The 18,472-nt window shown below is 40.1% G+C and overlaps 1 protein-coding gene across 1 annotated transcript in view; it reads right to left on the bottom strand.

The window, feature by feature from the left end:
• The window catches only part of SH2D4B (SH2 domain containing 4B), a 124,749-nt gene that overhangs the window by 35,572 nt on the left and 70,705 nt on the right, over window positions 1-18,472 (bottom strand). The window contains exons 2-3 of the mRNA XM_075217159.1: window positions 17,608-17,767; window positions 16,525-16,672 (exon numbers count right to left, since the gene is read on the bottom strand). Coding sequence (XP_075073260.1) covers window positions 16,525-16,672; window positions 17,608-17,767 — 308 coding nt within the window. The remainder of the gene's footprint in view (window positions 1-16,524; window positions 16,673-17,607; window positions 17,768-18,472) is intronic.

The raw sequence follows: 18,472 nt of genomic DNA, 5'->3' as shown, positions 1-18,472 counted from the left end.
CCATTATGATGCTCTCTGTACTGTATGAAAGTCACGAGAATGCTCTCTGTTTTGAATGGTGGTAAATGTTCTTTGTATTCTATGGCCACCACAAGAATGCTCTCTGTATTGTATTTATGCTCTTTGTTGTATGGTGACCATTAGAATGCTTTCTGTATTGTGTGTCGGTCACAAAAATGCTTTCTGTACAGTATTGTGGTCTCTATGATGATTTCTGTACTCTATATATGGTCTTTTAATGCTCTGTGCATTGTATATAAGTTACTAGAATGCTATCTGAATTGTATGGCAGTCATTAGAATGCTCTCTGTATTGTATGGCAGCCACTAGAATTCTCTCTATTGAATGTCACTCACTATAATGCTCTCTATTTAGTATGATGAACACTATGATGCTCTCTGCATTATATAGAGGTCACTAGGATGGTCTCTTTAATGTGAAAACTTTTCTTGGGTATAAGGGCATGGCCACCATCATGGTTGGGACAACCTAAAATGTTGGGTACAGTTAGGAATAGGCAATGCAATTTTTTTTATATATACTGCTTAGGAGACTTTAGAACCAGTAGGAGACTGACAGTGAATAAGACTCCATTTACAATGATCTATCTGATGGCGGCCAGGCTTCATGCAAAACTAAGGACTTTTTCAAATTTATCTGCACAGGAAATGGATCTCCCTCTATTACCACTAATCTACATATCCCAGTATTATGATTTTTTTTGGTTATTATTATTGTTATATAAATTCTGTCTTTACTCAGCCTTGAATACTAAGGACTTCCCAGACCCATATAAATGCTAACCTTGGGATCTCCTTGCTGCTGGATTAAGCTGCACCACTCATGTACCCGATGCGTGTTCTCCACCCACTCTGCCTACTTGTATTTGCTCTACCTAGAAGCTCAATGCTTTGCCTACTTGTTTGTTATCTCTGCCTACTGTGACAGGCTCAACCTGCTGTTGCTGTGTCTCCATGTACCATTGCATATTGCATTGGCTTCACCGCCCACTAATATGGATATGGTTAATGGTGTGCAAATCCCGCCTACTTTTCAGTTGGCCTCACCTACAGAATTTTTCCAGGGGTACTGTAAGATCCCAATCCACCCATGTCTGGAAATATTATTAAATGTTATAAAGTAAATTCATCACAGACATCTGTTCTTATGGAGGACACAGATGTCCATGTTTGGGTTAAATGCTGATTACTAGTGCTAGTAGTGTTTGGAATGGTATAATTGACTCCTAAGCTGAAGCACAATTTGCATATCCATGGTCTATTAAAATAATAGATTATGCACCAAAAATAGATAGTTACTTTATGCATATTAATTAGGACTATTTTATGATGTCTTTAAAATATGTTTTATATTTTTAAGCATGAGATGCACAGCAAAATATACTAATATTTATATTTTTAATGGGAAATTAGAATAGCAATAGCAATAGTCTTTAAGGACAAATAGTTCTGCAATGACCACAGTGGAGGACATAACCTGGTATATGGCTAATCATGTGCAAATCACTAGAGAAACGGAAAAAAAAAAAGGACACTGTATAACTGACCTTTAGTATAAGTATAACGTGTAAAAAACAATATATGTAAAACATACATAATACAAGGTAGACAAAATAAATGCAAACATGAAAACTAAGGATAGGGAGGCTCCTGCTGGTGAAAGCTAACAATCTTCTAATTAATGGGAAGACAGTAGAGCTGAGACTAGAGGAAGGAGTGTGGCTCAGAGTGGATTTTGGAAAAAAAGTGAGGGTGTATTTGAAGGCATTGAACATGGTCATCATTGTACCATTGATCTTTTATAGGTAATCCTCTGAATGTTTCTAGCTATGAAAGAGTCTTTCAGACTTTCACTGTTATTTAATGCAAGTTTGAGGACTAAGACATTGGGTGCATAATAAATATTCACTTTACCAGAGTAGGTCCTTGGGATGGTTCATTTTATACATAAGATAAAATGACACTGTGGGTGCTTGAAAATTACTTCCTTTTAGCAACAGTCAATAAATAACAGCACTCCTATTTACATCATATTACCTACAAGTATGCTAAATACATGAGGTCCTATGTATACCTTTTTTATTTATTTTTACAAATCAATACAGTATTGTTTTGTGGCATGATTTTGTTTTAGTTTTGTAACTTAAAGCATTCATTAAAGATGCCTACTGGTGAATGTATCGAGCTTAAATCAAATTGATCTCGAATGCAATGGCCATAAAACTGGGTTTTGGACTAAAACATAAAGAACCCTTTTTTATGAGACAATGACAAGAGAATATTTGTGTCTCCGGGCTTTATAAATGTGCAAGTTGGAATAGTAGTATTGATGTTGGGGTTAATATTGGCATAGAGAAAAATTGACCATGCTTCACTTTGAGAATTGCAAATCTAATTGATCTGCTGCAGCAAGCTTTCAATTCCCGAGCAACTGTACAAGATGGGACGTGCAGCAGCTGCTAAAGCAGGGCTGGGCAGACTGCAGCTTGGCTCAGAATAAAACAACTCAGCAAAATACTTAATTATGAAAACCATAATGTAAGCAATGAAGTTCGAAAGGTAGATGCATCTTTGCTCAGTCAGATAAGAAGAAACAGGCAAGTATCAGTAAATAAATCTATTGTTAATACATAAATTATCATCACTGTCTCCTTTAAATCATGTATTATCATTGCTGATATGTGCTATGTTTTTACTTTATGTCCCATTAAGCCATTTATTTTCCTTTACTACCTTAGTCTATCACAAATTTGTTTCTTTGTTCTGCATTTAGCCCAGGGCCCCCTTAACAACTTCTTGGGCCCCCGGGCACAGCAGTGCACCGGGGCCCCTATATACACATATATATATATATAAAAAATATATATATATTATATATATGGGCCCTGAAGCCCAGGGGGGCCCGTCGGAGGCAGCTAAAAAAAAAAAAAAAAGCCTGAAAAAAAAAAAAGAAGACAATTCTTACCTTGCGATCAGCTGCGATCCGGCTCCCTCCATGGTCTCCTCCTCCGTCGCGCTCCGCAATGGATGTCGGGCGGGCGTAATGATGTCATGCCCAACATGCACTGCGAGCGCGACGGAGGAGGAGACCATGGAGGGAGCCGGATCACCAGCTGACCGCAAGGTAAGTATTGTCTTTTTTTTTTTTGCTGCCTCCGACGGGCCCCCCTGGGCTGCAGGGCCCCCGGGCACCTGCCCATTGTGCCCAATGGGAAAGACGGCCCTGATTTAGCCAAATAGAAACATGTAAATGTATTTCACAATTATTATATAATGTAATAGCTATTTAGTTTAATTTCATAGAAAATGTAATGTTGAGATTTTAGGGTGGTTAGCCATTGACGATAACAAAATGTCAGTGTTAATGCATGTCAAATGTGATAGCGTGACAAGTGATATATAACCAGCTGTTGCACATGTGGTCGCAGGGGGAGATAATGGAGGACACTCATGCCACAAGTGAAAGAGGAAGTGGCTATGGGATCAATGAAGCCAACAGGTTAAAACCCAGTACCCGTTTACATGCATTTAACTAGCGTTTATAAACATATAATTTTTTAACACAAGTGGGTAACTCGGCTTTAGCACCGGCTATAACTGTTCCCAGGGCTGCCATCAGATATCATGGGGCCCAGTACAAATGACGGGGGCTGGGCCCCCTCCCCCGATGACCCCCCCAGCCCCCGATGAGCGCCCCCCCAAACAGAAAAACCTGAAGAAAGAAAACTTTAAAATATACTTACAGTTTGAGATGTTGCAGCTGCTGTTTGCTGCTCCCTCTTCTTCTGTGGCGGCGGGAACAGTGGTGTGATGTGTCGAAGTCAGTAAATTGGATAAAAGTCATTTCAATTAAAGTCTAGCAAACTTGGTTGTCTTTGTCTGAAAAGATGCGTACGGTACGCTACGACGTACAAGGGCAAGCTACGGCGTGAAAGGGCGTACGCATCCACTGCACGTGGCAGCAACAGTAATCGGTCTTTTACCATACATTTGCACAAACACACATACTTATAAAATAGCACACATTAATGGTAGTTGCAACACATAGTCAGTTATGTCGAAATATAGTAGTATTTATATGTTATATCAGAGTTACATGTATATTAATGAAATACACTGAACAGGTTGAAGGAATCACATCATGAGTGGTATCATAATGAACCTCGTTACATATCCTACTGTTTGGTTCACTCTGCGAGGGAATCGCAGAGTGCATACACAAGTTATGAATGATAGGGAATTATGAACTACTTAAGACTAAGGAATCTTGGCGGGAAGAGCAGAGCATACCCCCTGCTGAGATGACCCCCTCCTTTGGATTCCTTTGTATGAACTGGCCAATGATGACGACCCCTTGGACCTTCCTGAGACCTGGACCAATGGATGCAAGCTATTCCATCTTCATTGCATTACTGTATGTAATTGTGTATATAAGCAGCAGCTTGTGATCCAGAGGGCAGACATCTTGTCCCCAGACTTCAGGATTGAATGACTGCACTGGATCCAGAGCGCCTGCGATAAGTAACGGCTGTATTTACTATTACTTCGCTTGAGCATATATATATTCTATTATTTTCAAATACATCTCTGTGCTTTGGAAACACAACTCGAGGTTCGACAATCGTTATTGGTTAGCGACAATACGCACATAACAGATGTCAGGTCACACCACACAATCAGTGAGAAGGGAACATCACATGATCTCAGGGGCGGAGCAATGATTCCCCTGCGATCATGATTGGCAGCTGCCTAGCTGTCACAGGCAGATCACATGATCGTAGGGGAATGATTCCTCCACCCCTGAGATCGCATTCTGCTGCCTGACTGACAGCCAGGCTGAAGACAGCAACAGACAGCAGAGCAGACCAGCGGAGACGCAGTGGAGACCAGCATAGACTGGAAGACAGCGGGCCCCCTGGTAAGTATGTGTTGCACCGCTGCCGGGCCCCTTGGTGAGCCCAGGCCCGGTACAACAGTACCCCCCGTACCCCACTGATGGCGTACCCCCCTATTTGACACAGTTAAGAATGGCTGTGAGATGTTAAAAGTAGAAAATAGTCCACAATACATTTAAGCTGATAAAACGTAACTTAAAAGTATATAAACAAAGAAAATCACTAATGTGTTTTTAAATGTAAGAAAACCAAACAGGACAGTCATATTTCAATAATCATATTTCATATGTCATATTTATAATAGTCATATTTCCTTGTTACTTTTCTTAATGGCTCAATTACAAAGCAAAATAACTATATTTATAAAGCAAAAAAGTATATTAGTTACTTAAAGAGATTGTGTGAGTTATATTGTTGTTAAAGGAACTATATCACTCTGTCTAACCTCAAGTATTTTGCTATAGTAGGGGAAGATTAGGAAGGGTAAAGGAAAAGGGTAGTGAATGGAAGAAGTTGAAGTGAGGGATTGTATAGTGTATAATATTTGGTTCTTTTGGCATCAGAAGAGGGTGTAATAAGTCATACTTTCCTGCTCCCCAGGAATGTCCGCGGGAGGCTCCCAGTAGAGCAGACACCCTCCCGCGTCCCAGGGAAGGTGAGCCTTAATCAAGCAGATAATGCAGTTCTGCCACCTGACCTCCCCTCTTTGCGATCTTGCGATCTCCTAGAGGGGAGAAATTACATTTCAGCCACACACAAATCAAAGATGCTGGCTAACAGCTGTGTTAACTTGATGTGTAGTTGCAATGGATCATTACCAACACAATACATCTTTAATGACATATGTTGAGTGCAAACCTTTATTGGACGAAGAACTACAGGTGAAAAAATATTATATGATCGACCAATAGTTAAATAATGAGGCAAACAGAGGGCTAAAAAAGGAATGAAGGCCGAGTGAGATGAATTCTGATAGGGAATGACTGAGATCAAATGAATGTGTAGGATGAAGTGAGCAGATTAGTGGATGTATGAACAAGTTGCATATATGAATATATATCATATATGCCAACTTCGGCAAGATTGTATCCGGGGGGAGGTGGGCGTGTGGGGGTGGGACTTGGTGAATCGTGACATTTAGCCCCTATTATGGCAGGGGGCGGGGCCATGATGACGCATGAATCGCACCATAAGCCCCGCTCTGCCACTTTACTAGTGAAGGGCCAGAATCCAGGTGGCTGCCAAGCTTTTCTGGGAGTCCTGGAGGACTCACAGAAATTTGGGAGTCTCCCAGACATTCCGGGAGAGTAGGTAACTATGGCATATATTGGTGTATTCAACACATAATCTGGATAAAGGGACGTGGATACAGGTATTTACTGGACTCCATATTAATGCAATTAATGAAGTCCAGCTAAAAACATAAAGGGCCTGTATCATCAATGAACGTAAATGCCGATACATGCTGTATTTTGTGTAAAATCTCACTGCACATCTCCAGGATCGGACCATACCCCAGTGAACGCAACAACATCCACTTCATCTTCAAGCACAAAGGACTCTTATCACAGCCTACGATTTCATGGGTGGATCAGAGAAGGGAACAGAGAAGGGAATGGGCGTATACAGATTGACAATGTACAGCTAGGACATGAGACCAGACACTAGAGGGGGAGGGGTCAGCCCACGAAGGACAGCTAGCACCATAGTGTAGTATATAAGGAATGCAGTGTGTATATAAAGAGTACACAGTCTTGACCTGCCCCCAGGGCAAAACAGTCACCAAAAATCGGAATTGTCCCTCTAAACCAGGCTTGACTAACCTGTGGCACCCCAGGTGTTGTGAAACTACAAGTCCCAGCATGCTTGGTCAATATATAGCAGCTTATTGCTAAGGGTATGCTGGGACTTGTAGTTTCACAACACCTGGAGTGCCACAGGTTAGCCAAGCCTGCACTAGACTCAGAACGTTTGACAGACTGTCCTACCTGTTCTTGTCACTTTTACCACCTGTGGCTGCTGGTTTCTTTAGTTGCAGCTTGTCTGGATCCTGGAATGTTGGGGGCCCTATTTGGAAAAATAATGGGTACATTTAGAAAATTCGAACCAGTCCCGGCATTAAATCAAAAGGACCCACAATTAATACTTAGGCCTTCCTCCAACCCCAAAGTAATAGTATTCCCATTTAATTAACCTATTTCCCTCCCTCCAGACAGCCTCTGCAATAAATTAATTGCATTTACGTCTAAAAAAAATATACCTATTTCCCACAACCGTCACTACCATTAAATAATTCATATTCACATTTAATAAATAGACCTCATGCTCCTCAAACTGAACCCAGCATGCAATTAATAGCCCCCAGACCACCCCATCTTAAATTTATAGTCCCCACTATAAAATGAAATTGCCCCACCTTCACCCAACAAACAAAATAGCACCCATTATTTAGCCACCACCTACCACACACACATTACATTGCCACAAGCCCACTGTGCCATCACACACACATTACTGTGCCCCTTCATCACCATGCACCATGCTGTGCCTCCTTATGACACTGTACCCTCCATGATGCTTTTGCACCCCCCTTATCCTGGCCCCTCTTCATCACCCTGTGCCCTACTGCTTTTTCTCCCCATCACCCTGTGCCATGCTGCTTTGGCTCCCCTTCTCCCTGTGCCATGCTGCTTTGGCCGCCCTTCACACTCTACCATGCTGCTCTGGCCCCGCTTCACACTCTGCCATGCTGTCTTTGCCCCTTTTCACTCTCTGCCATGCTCCCCCTTCACTCTCTGCCATGCTCCCCCTTCACTCTCTGCCATGCTCCCCCTTAACTCTGCGCCATGCTCCCCCTTAACTCTGCGCCATGCTCCCCCTTCACTCTGCGCCATGCACCCCCTTCACTCTGCATCATGCTCCCCCATCACTCTGTGCCATACACCCCCTTCACTCTGCACCATGCTTCCCTTCACTCTGCTCCCCTTTTTTCCATTCCTTCACTTACCTTTTCTATCAGCTTCTTTCTTTTCTTCTTCCTGACTCCTCTCTGGAGCGTTCCTCACTGAACGTGACGTTATCACGCCCGACATTCAGTGCGAACAGAGCAGAGAGGAGTCGGGGAGAGCCGCGGTCACGTGAGTATTTTTTTATTTAATAAAATTTTCCACTCACCCCCACCAACGAAGAGGGGAGCGATCAGTCCGATCCTGGATGTATGTTCATTTTAAAAAACGCACATTACGTTTGCTTTGCATTAGTTGATGAATGACACCTAAAGAGTGCATCCAGAAGCTTGTCCACTTTGATGCACTTCATTAAATTCATGCATAAATAATATACTTCCTTGTGCATGCTTTTACTGACCTAAAAACTATTAAATTAGGCACTAACATCTCAGTTTAACAAACCCAAAAAGTTGGAGAATAATTTGGCTATGGAGAGAGTTTGAAGAGTATGAAGAGAGTTTACTAGCAGTAAATACAATGGTTGCATAATTTTCTTATTTAAAGTAAAATGATTTTGAGATCAAATTGTCAAATATTATGTCATTAGAACTACTAAAGTGAATCAAATAGTTTTCATTTGGTTGATAGTGAGGAAGTTATTTGCATAAGTCTGTAAAAGTAAAAGCTCTTTAATGGACTTGACATTTTTTTAACTACACTTTCTCAACTTTAAATATGGTCCACTCATCATTGGAGGGGGGGGGGGGAGTTTGTGGAGTGTTAAATATTTTAGCACGGTTAAAGCAGGCTTGTTAAGTGTTCTGCATATAATTCAGGTCTTTGAATCGTTAATGAAGGCACATTGCTTTGGGAATTGTTTCCAGTGCATTACAGATTTTAGCAGGCAAAAATGTAAAATACAAAGAAATATTGCTATCATTTAGTGAAAAAAATTACCAGATCTAATGATAACCAGTAAAGAAAAAGTATATTATTATCAATTATTGCCAGACAAAACAGTTAAAAAATGTAAATCTAAAAGAGTGCCTTGTTCATAAACAAAGCTGAATTATGAAAACAATATTTGTTTGAAAGATTATATAAGAGATACTGATGTACATTTTATTATAGCGAGAAGAATGATTTAATAGGGAAAATGATTGGACAATGAATAATCATTATCTTTAAAATGTTATGTATAATTTCTAAATCTAGATAATTATACTTCATTGTCACATACTTTTCTATTTGATTCCTAAAAAAATTAAAGATAAGAATATACTAGTACTGTGCCTGTAAACAAGTGTCCAGTGCCAGGAATTAGAGCTGTACCTGCAATTACCATCTACCTAAAGCCATAAACTACCATAGAGCATGTATATATCAACTGTCCAAAGCCAGGAACTAGCACAGTGCATGGAAACTATCTGCCTGGAGCCAGTAACTAGGCCAGGGTTCAGGGAACTTTTTTACCTTTTACCCCCAAATATATTTAGATACGCCGACATTACCCCCTTGATTGAAAGGAAGGAAATCATATATTATTAATTATTGGAATTCAAAATTTTATTGAATCTATTCAAAATTTCTTTGAAAGCTTCAACTTCAAAACTTCAGGTTTTGAAGAAATGATATTACTGTATTTTTGATACGAGAGCATCAATATTGGGGCATTTTGATGTCAGAGCAATTTGGATACAGTCTTCAGCATCCAATCAATTTCTCTGCTTTGTTTTTATGTTCGTTAGAGTGGAAAATCCTTGTTTGCAAAGGTAGGTTGTTGGAAAAGGCAGCAACTTTTTGACTGTCTCCTCATGTGTCATTTTGAATGCCTTTGCAGCTGTTGACATCCAAAAATATGACAGATCTGCTTTGTTTTCAAATGCAATACGTGCTTCATTATTGCATCGAAGCTCAAGAAGTGCCTCTGCCAACCCTTGAGGCACTTCCTTCTGGTACAACAGCAATCTCCCATTTAAAGTGGTCTACAATCCAACCAACAGCATGTGAATCAGCAGCATTACCCCCAGGAATTTAATTTTTACCCCATTTGGGGTAATTTACCTCTGTTCCCTGACCACTGAACTAGACTGTACCAGCAATTACCATCTGTCTGCAGCCAGAAAATAGCACTGTATCTGTGATCAACAACTAGTGCTTTGTCTGAGTTTACTAACTACCTGATTTAGGAATTAAGGTATTTGTATAGCACACACTGATTGGTATATTCCAATGACAGAAACAATGTTAGTGACAAAAGGTGTACTATAACTTCCAGCACATAAAGTGAGTCTGGGACTCAAGTAATAGCAGGTCCAGAGAATACCCAGGGTTGCAGAGCCAGAGAGGGTAGTCACCCAAGACCAAAAGTCTAGAGCCAGAGAGGTAGTAGTCTGAAAGCAAAGGGTCAAAAGCCAGAGAGGTAGTCATCTGAAAGCCAGGAGTAAAATACAGAAAGGCAGCCAGGAAGATACAGGTTACAGGCTATAGAGTGCTGGTTCACAGAGACAAGCTCAACTGGCAATATGCTGTTCACAGAAAGTAACTTCTATATGCCTGAAATTGTGATAAAAAGGCTCAGGTGAGGCTTTCAGGGCATATGAGACTTGCACAGCAGGCTAAAGCTGGGTACACACTACACTGTTTTCGTCCAATAATTGGCTCAAACAGCCGACATACGACCGCTCGTTCAAAAGTCGGGTCAGTGTGTACAGTTACACGATGGTCGAAAGTCTGGACGATTCTCGCCTCATTTGGTTGGTCGTACCGTTTAATATTTTCGTTCCAATCTCGTTTCCGCTGTGTAGTGTGTATAAACTTCCGACAGATCCACAACAATCCCCTGATACTTCCTCTACCTGGGGGGCGTGTGTATGTTAATTTTTTTATGTCAATCCTAACCCCACGTGGTGCGGAATCCGGCGCCAAACAGGTTCCTCTGTCATTTATACACTCAGCTTTTGCAAAACTTCCTTTTAATAATGCTGATTAACTGTTGTGCCTTCTGGAACCCATTCTTCCAAAATTACACTCTTGATATCGAAAAAAACATTGAGCATTGCTTTGAATTTTGACTTGCTTTGACAAGCTTTTTCATTCTTGGTGATGACAGTGTTTTCCAGTGCATTGACTGTCTTTTGGTTTCAGGATCGTACTGGAAGATCCAGGTCTCATCGCAAGTGATTACTTTATGAAACAGGTTTGGATCTGTGTCAAGTTGCTGCAGAATGACAACACAACATGCCTTGCGACGTTCTTTTTGCTCTGGTGTGAGAACCATTGGAACCATCTATGCACAAACCTTCGTCATGTTAAGAATGGATGGGGAATGCACTCAGCACACCATTCCAGGAGCCAGAATGGATGGGGAATGCACTCAGCCATTAATTCCAGCAGCCAGAATGGATGGGGAATGCACTCAGCACACCATTCCGGGAGCCAAAATGGATGGGGTATGCACTCAGCACTCCATTCCAGCAGCCGACATGGATGGGGAATGCACTCAGCACTCCATTCCGCGAGTGGAATGCACTCAGCCATCCATTCCGGCTGCCGGAATAGATGGGGAATGCACTAAGCCATCCATTCCGGCAGCCAGAATGGATGGGAAATGCACTCAGCCATTAATTCCGGCAGCCAGAATGGATGGGGAATGCACTCAGCACACCATTCCGGGAGCCAGAATGGATGGGGAATGCACTCAGCACACCATTCCGGCAGCCAGAATGGATGGGGAATGCACTCAGCACACCATTCCGGGAGCCAGAATGGATGGGGAATGCACTCAGCACTCCATTCCGGCTGCCGAAATGGATGGGGAATGCACTCAGCCATTAATTCCAGCAGCCAGAATGGATGGGGAATGCACTCAGCACACCATTCCGGGAGCCAAAATGGATGGGGTATGCACTCAGCCATCCATTCCAGCAGCCGAAATGGATGGGGAATGCACTCAGCACTCCATTCCGCGAGTGGAATTCACTCAGCCATCCATTCCGGCTGCCGGAATGGATGGGGAATGCACTAAGCCATCCATTCCGGCAGCCAGAATGGATGGGGAATGCACTCAGCACACCATTCCGGAAGCCAAAATGGATGGGGTATGCACTCAGCCATCCATTCCAGCAGCCGGAATGGATGGGGAATGCACTGAGAAAGCCATTCCGGGAGTGGTATGCACTAAGCCATCCATTCCAGAAGCCGGAATGAATAGGGAATGCACTCAGCACACCATTCAGGAACAAATACTGTTTGGTGATGAGCTATGTTCTGCAGGTATCTTTTATGAACAGGCACAGTCTTGGAGGGAGGAATGCTCTGCAGGGTTTTTGTAGTTCTACTTTTTTATTGCTCTAATGTCTCTTTCTAAGACACGCAGACCCTAAACTATGATAAAGCTAAACTAAGAAAATGTAATAGTACTGCATGTGTGTATTCCAGTGAACACACAAATCTGTGAATTAGCAGCTCCACCATTTTGTGAGTGACAGCAATCTCACTCCATGATAGTGCTGAATCTGCAGCTAACCACAGGATGTGATGGCTTATCGTGTCTGTATATGTAGATATATTTAGATATATATAGATATATATATATATATATATATATATATTTTTTTTTTTAAATATATGTAAATTGAAAAAAATAGTTTTTAAAAGAATGGGGAAAAAATCCTCAACCAGTGCCAGTGCTTTTCAGCATCTTTTTTAAAGTGTCTCCTTTCCTATATGGGCTTCTGCCCTGCGTTCACCAAACCTAGGGCTGATATCCACTATGATAGGGAGTTCCCATGCTCCTGCTCTCCCTGCTATTATGGAAATCATCCCAAGCTGTTTAGCGCTGGTGAAGGATTTTTTGGAGGTGCATGCTGACCGATTTTTAAAATGATTTAAACTATAATTACAAATAGTTGGCTTGGTGGGAATGTACTTGTCTAGACTGCTATGGGACTCCACGCAATTTTTTCCCCCGATTTTCACGGAACCAGCAGTAGGCTGGTAGCACTAGGGTTGAGACTAAATAGAAGGGGGACCCCACGCTTTTTTTTTTTTACTTTGATCTATTTTTAACACTTTTGACAGCTGTATGAGCTCCAGCTCTATTGCAGAACAGTGTAACAGTTATGTGTTTATTAGAGATGCTCACTGACCCCCGTGTTTTGGTTTTGGATCTGGATTACCGTTGTGTTTTGGTTTTGGTTTTGGTTTTGCTAAACCGCCCTTGCGTGTTTTGGTTTTGTTTTTGGTTTTGTTTGGTTTTGTTTTTGCTATTTTTGAAAAAATACAATTATTTTGGTCTAAAATAACCTAATTTAGTGCTCCACCAGTTTCTTGGATAAGTGAGGTAATACTAAAGCTAATAAATTATGAAAAACCAGTTTAATCCATGGTAGACCGCCCTTAATTCTAACACTTGCCTGCAAATTATACAGATAAACCTGGTTGTCTTCCCCCTTTGATGATTGGCAATGTAGCCATCATCTTTGGGTGTATATTACACCCTCCACTTGTAGTTGAATAGAAAAAAAAACAGCCTGCATAGACTGTAGAATTAGAAAGTAAAAATAAATGGACCAAGGTAGTTTGGTGGCTATCTTTGACCCCCCCCCCGTCCTCCACTTGTAGCTGAATAGAAAAGAAGCAGCCTGCATAGACTGTAGAATTAGAAAGTAAAAATAAATGGACCAAGGTAGTTTGGTGGCTATCTATGCCCCACCCCGCCCTCCACTTGTAGTTGAATAGAAAAGAAGCAGCCTGCATAGACCGTAGAATTAGAAAGTAAAAATAAATGGACCAAGGTAGTTTGGTAGCTATCTATGTCCCCCAGCCCTCTACTTGTAGTTGAATAGAAAAAAGCAGCCTGCATAGACTGTAGAATTAGAAAGTAAAAATAAATGGACCAAGGTAGTTTGGTGGCTATCTATGACCCCCCCCCCCGCCCTCCACTTGTAGCTGAATAGAAAAGAAGCAGCCTGCATAGACTGTAGAATTAGAAAGTAAAAAAAAATGGACCAAGGTAGTTTGGTGGCTATCTATGCCCCCCCAGCCCCGCCCTTCACTTGTAGTTGAATAGAAAAAAGCAGCCTGCATAGACTGTAGAATTAGAAAGTAAAAATAAATGGACCAAAGTAGTTTGGTGGCTATCTATGCCCCCCCCCGCCCTCCACTTGTAGTTGAATAGAAAAAAAGCAGCCTGCATAGACTGTAGAATTGGAAAGTAAAAATAAATGGACCAAGGTAGTTTGCTATCTGTCTGCATCAGACCCCCTCTCCACTAGGAGTAAAATAGAAAACTATTCAGCCGTTATAGAGTCTAGAATATAAATATAAATTGAGAAAGGCAATTTGGTATCTGTCTGCATCATAATCATCAACATTATCATTAGTGCCCTCGTCGCCTACACAAATCTCCCCCTCATCCTCTTCTATTTCCAAAGTGGCATCCTCAATTTGTGTTACACTCGGGCAGTTCAGGCACACATCAGCAGAACTGCTGAAAGGGTCTCTCTTTATGGGTACACTAACAGAATGCCCATGATTAGACATCCCACTGTTGGATGGACTCTCCACAGGGATTGGTGTCATTTGTGATTCAGAGCAAACATTATCCTCTAATGCCTTACTGTTATCTTGCAGCTCGGCTTTGACGCCTAACAGTAGTTGTGCACCACTTGTAGGCTCAGTAACATTTTTTGATCTGCCACTAATAGAAAAAGGTGAAGGCCTCATTCTCTCTTTGCCACTGCATGTGTAGGATGGCATGTTGGCAATTTTTTTTTTTATCGGCACTTAACTCTTCCTCAGTTACACTTCTTTTTTGCTTCAACGCGGTAAAAAAAATTTTGGTGTGTGTTTTTTTGACCGATTTCAAAAGACTGTGTAGTTTGACATCTTCTTTCCCAGATGACGTACTGGGAACACTACCATCAGGATTGGTGACAGAACCTGGCTTATACACTATTTTAATGTAATTTAACTCTAATGTAATTTTGTAGTTCTACTTTTTTATGAAGTTGCTCTAATGTCTCTTTCTAAGACACGCAGGCCCTAAACTACGATAAAGCTAAACTAAGAAAATGTAATAATACTGCATGTGTGTATTCCAGTAAACACACAAATCTGTGAATTAGCAGCTCCACCATTTTGTGAGTGACAGCAAGCTTACTACATGATAGTGCTGAATCTGCAGCTAACAGCAGGATGTGATGGCAAACCATGTCTGTATTGCTCAAGGAACACGTCCATTAAGGTTTCTGCCTTAATCGTCATAATTTCATTGCTTTATGGAGTTTGAGTGGAAGAGTTTCAATAGTTTTTTACATTTTAGATGGTGTGTAAGGAACCTTAATTGGACATGTTAAACCGTAAGGTTCTCGCCTATGGAATATATATATATATATATATATATATATATATATATATATATATATATATATATTTATTTTTTAAATATAGGTAAATTGAAAAAATTTATTTTTAAAAGAATGGGGAAAAAATCCTCAACCAGTGCCAGCTTTTTCAGCATGTTTTTTTATGTCTTCTTTCCTATATGGGCTTCTGCCCTCCGCTCACCAACCTAGGGCTGATATCCACTATGATAGGGAATTCCCATGCTCCTGGTCTCCCTGTTATTATGGAAACCATCCTAAGCTCTTTAGCGCTGGTAAAGTATTTTTTTGGGGTGCATGTTGACCGATTTTTAAAATGATTTAAATTATAATTACAAATAGTTGGCTTGGTGGGACTGTACTTGTCCAGGCTGCTGTGCTGGGCAGATTCCATATCGCCAAGCAGCACAAACTGTACACTAACAACGGATGTTTAATTCACATACAGTAATAGCTGACCAACTTAAAAATCTGCGGTTTCGGATTTTTAGATTATTACACATCACACGGAATAGCACGCAATCAATAGTTCTTTACATACTTCGATGTATGGCGGTTTAAAAATTATAAAAACTTTTTAATATGGAATAAACCAATATAGCATTCTACAATCTGTTGAAAGGGTTACAAGTCTTACAACAAGAAAATATAGAAGAAGAAATTATAGTATTTTAAGTGGGTTGTAACTTTTTTTCTGTTGGATTTGCAGAAATAATTACTGAAATATGTTGACATCTATCATTTTAATTAAGAATGTGCGTTCCCTTCCATTGGTTATGAAAAGCTATACACAGGGAGCAAATTAGTTCTTATTTTAGAGAGTGTTAAATCCAGAATTCTACTTACATCACAGCAGGTCACAGTGTGGAGCATCGATTGGTCAGTGTTCTTGAGCTGGGACAATATCCTTTAAATGTGTGATTTACCAAAGGTCAAGGGACAGCTCAAATACAATATGTTACCACTGTCAATTTATACTGCCTTAGAGCAAATGGTGCAGTCGTCATAGACAGCATTTGATGGAAATGTATTAGACTACAGAGCTTTGACATTTAACAAATTACTATGTAAATTGAGAATTGTACAGCCTTATATTTGTATTTCAGCTATGTAGCAATATTCTTAATTTTGCAGAAATGATGTGGGATTTAATAAATATATTCTTTTTTGTTTTAATTCTCTGCTAAAGAAGATTTACCATCTAGCTTTGATAACCATACTATTGCAATAATACATTATATGTGAGATCACATAATAAATTCATATTTCCTACCTTTAATTCTTCTTGGAACTTATTTTCTAGAAGTTTTGCTGCTTTCCGATCCTCAATCTCTACCTTCCATTTTTCTGCCACTATCCGTGCCTTCTCTTTGGCCATAGCATCTCGAAACTTCTTCTCAATTTCTGCCTCTTTCTGCTTCCTTTGTCAAATTACATAACAATATTGTTAAATAAGGCCCAGTGTATTTTGCAGAGGGCAAAGTCATGTAATAGAGAGCTCTAATCTTGGATGTTGCACTGCTATAGTTTAAGAAACTGGAAGATAGCTTGATCCCCAATTTACTCTGGGAAATATCCCTCCTATAGTACAATCTACTATATTTATAAAAATAATATATATGGTTTCTCACTACTGTAAGTTCAGATAAGAGTTATATGACCATACAGAAACACAAGGCTGTAGGTCAAATGCTTTTATATAGCTAACAGGAAACTTACAGAAGGAGCATTATTAGTAATGACATCAGATAGTATTATTATCACACACACAAACATACATTTAAGTGTTGTGGCATGGAAGACACTATCTCAAATGCAGGTGATCAAATGTATAGTTTACACTGGATGCATCGTGTAATTTTTATAATTAGAGATATTTTTAATCAAGTTTTCAGTTGTATTTTTAAATGGTATATTTTTATATAATTTTTAAATATGTTTAACTCAAATCTCCATTCTGAGCCGCTCCTCTTATTTCAGCTGTGCCCCCTTTCACTTAGAATGTAAGCTCTCTAATGAACAGGGTCCTTCATATCCTTTGCTTTCATGTCTGCATTTATTATGTCTACCTTGTATGTCCTTGTTTTATGTATGCACTGTTTTCCCTACTGTACGGTGCTGCCGAGCAATGTGGAGCCTTGCAATCTACAATAATAATAATATTAATAATAATAATAAAAATAATAATAGTGCTGTGCTGAAATAAACTTGACCTTCCAATAAGATCCCTTGATAGATCTCAAGAGATCAGTTGTTGTGTGTATGTTCTGTGTACTGTACCTGTACAAACAAATGACTTTATGAGCACATCTAGTTAGGTTATATTGAAAATAACCCACAGTAGGTATTAGCTCACCATTGTTCATCTGCTTCCTTCTGTGCTTGCTGCCTGGCACTCTCTGCCATGATCTCCTCAGATATTTGCTCATAAGGTTTGTCGCCCTGGGCTTCTCCCATGATCCAGATCCACACTTCTCCGTCGGCACCCCTTAGCCACTGTATGTGTTTGGAGTTATCTGGGAATAGTACAATCATACATACATAAATTCACAGAAACAAAAAGTAACCAAAATACTATAATATGTCATTCATGTATGGTAACCATTTCAAGACAAATTGTAAATATATTGATAAACAAACCCAAAAATGTTCATCAATGAGTTAAAATGCAGTGTTTATTTATTTTTTCCTCTGTAGATTTGCTAGAAGTATGATGGAGTATCTTCCTCTCATTCATTACGAACCACAAAAAAATGCACCACACATCCTGTGTTCTATGTTGAGATGGGTCAAAAAGCATAAAAGAAGAGTATTCCCTACTGGCATATATATGCAGAGATATTGGCAATATCAATAATGTGTGAATTTGTTTCTCTATTTACCTAGAAATTGCAAGTCCATTAGGCAGATCTATGAAAATGTTATTAATTTATCACTTGTAGTTGTTTCATAAAAGTAATTGCAGCTTCTACCATCTCCAAGTGTCCCAAAAGCAATCCCAAAACATGGCTGTTAAGAGAAGACATCAATTGAAATTTAAGCAATGATACTGAAAGGGTTGAAGCGGCTGAACTGGAGAAGTTGCAGCAGATATCCATTTAGCCTTCAAGAGATTTATGAGGAGGGTAGGAGTAGGAAAATAGTCATGTTGAAATGAGCCAAAAATGTTCCATAGAACAAGCGGCTTCTGTGACATTAGGATAGAAAAGCAATGCCACTCT

This window comes from Mixophyes fleayi, chromosome 6, assembly GCF_038048845.1.
Source record: "Mixophyes fleayi isolate aMixFle1 chromosome 6, aMixFle1.hap1, whole genome shotgun sequence".
Lineage (NCBI taxonomy): Eukaryota > Metazoa > Chordata > Amphibia > Anura > Limnodynastidae > Mixophyes > Mixophyes fleayi.
The sequence above is the reverse complement of the archived record's forward strand: the minus strand, read 5'-3'. Positions and strand labels throughout refer to the sequence as shown.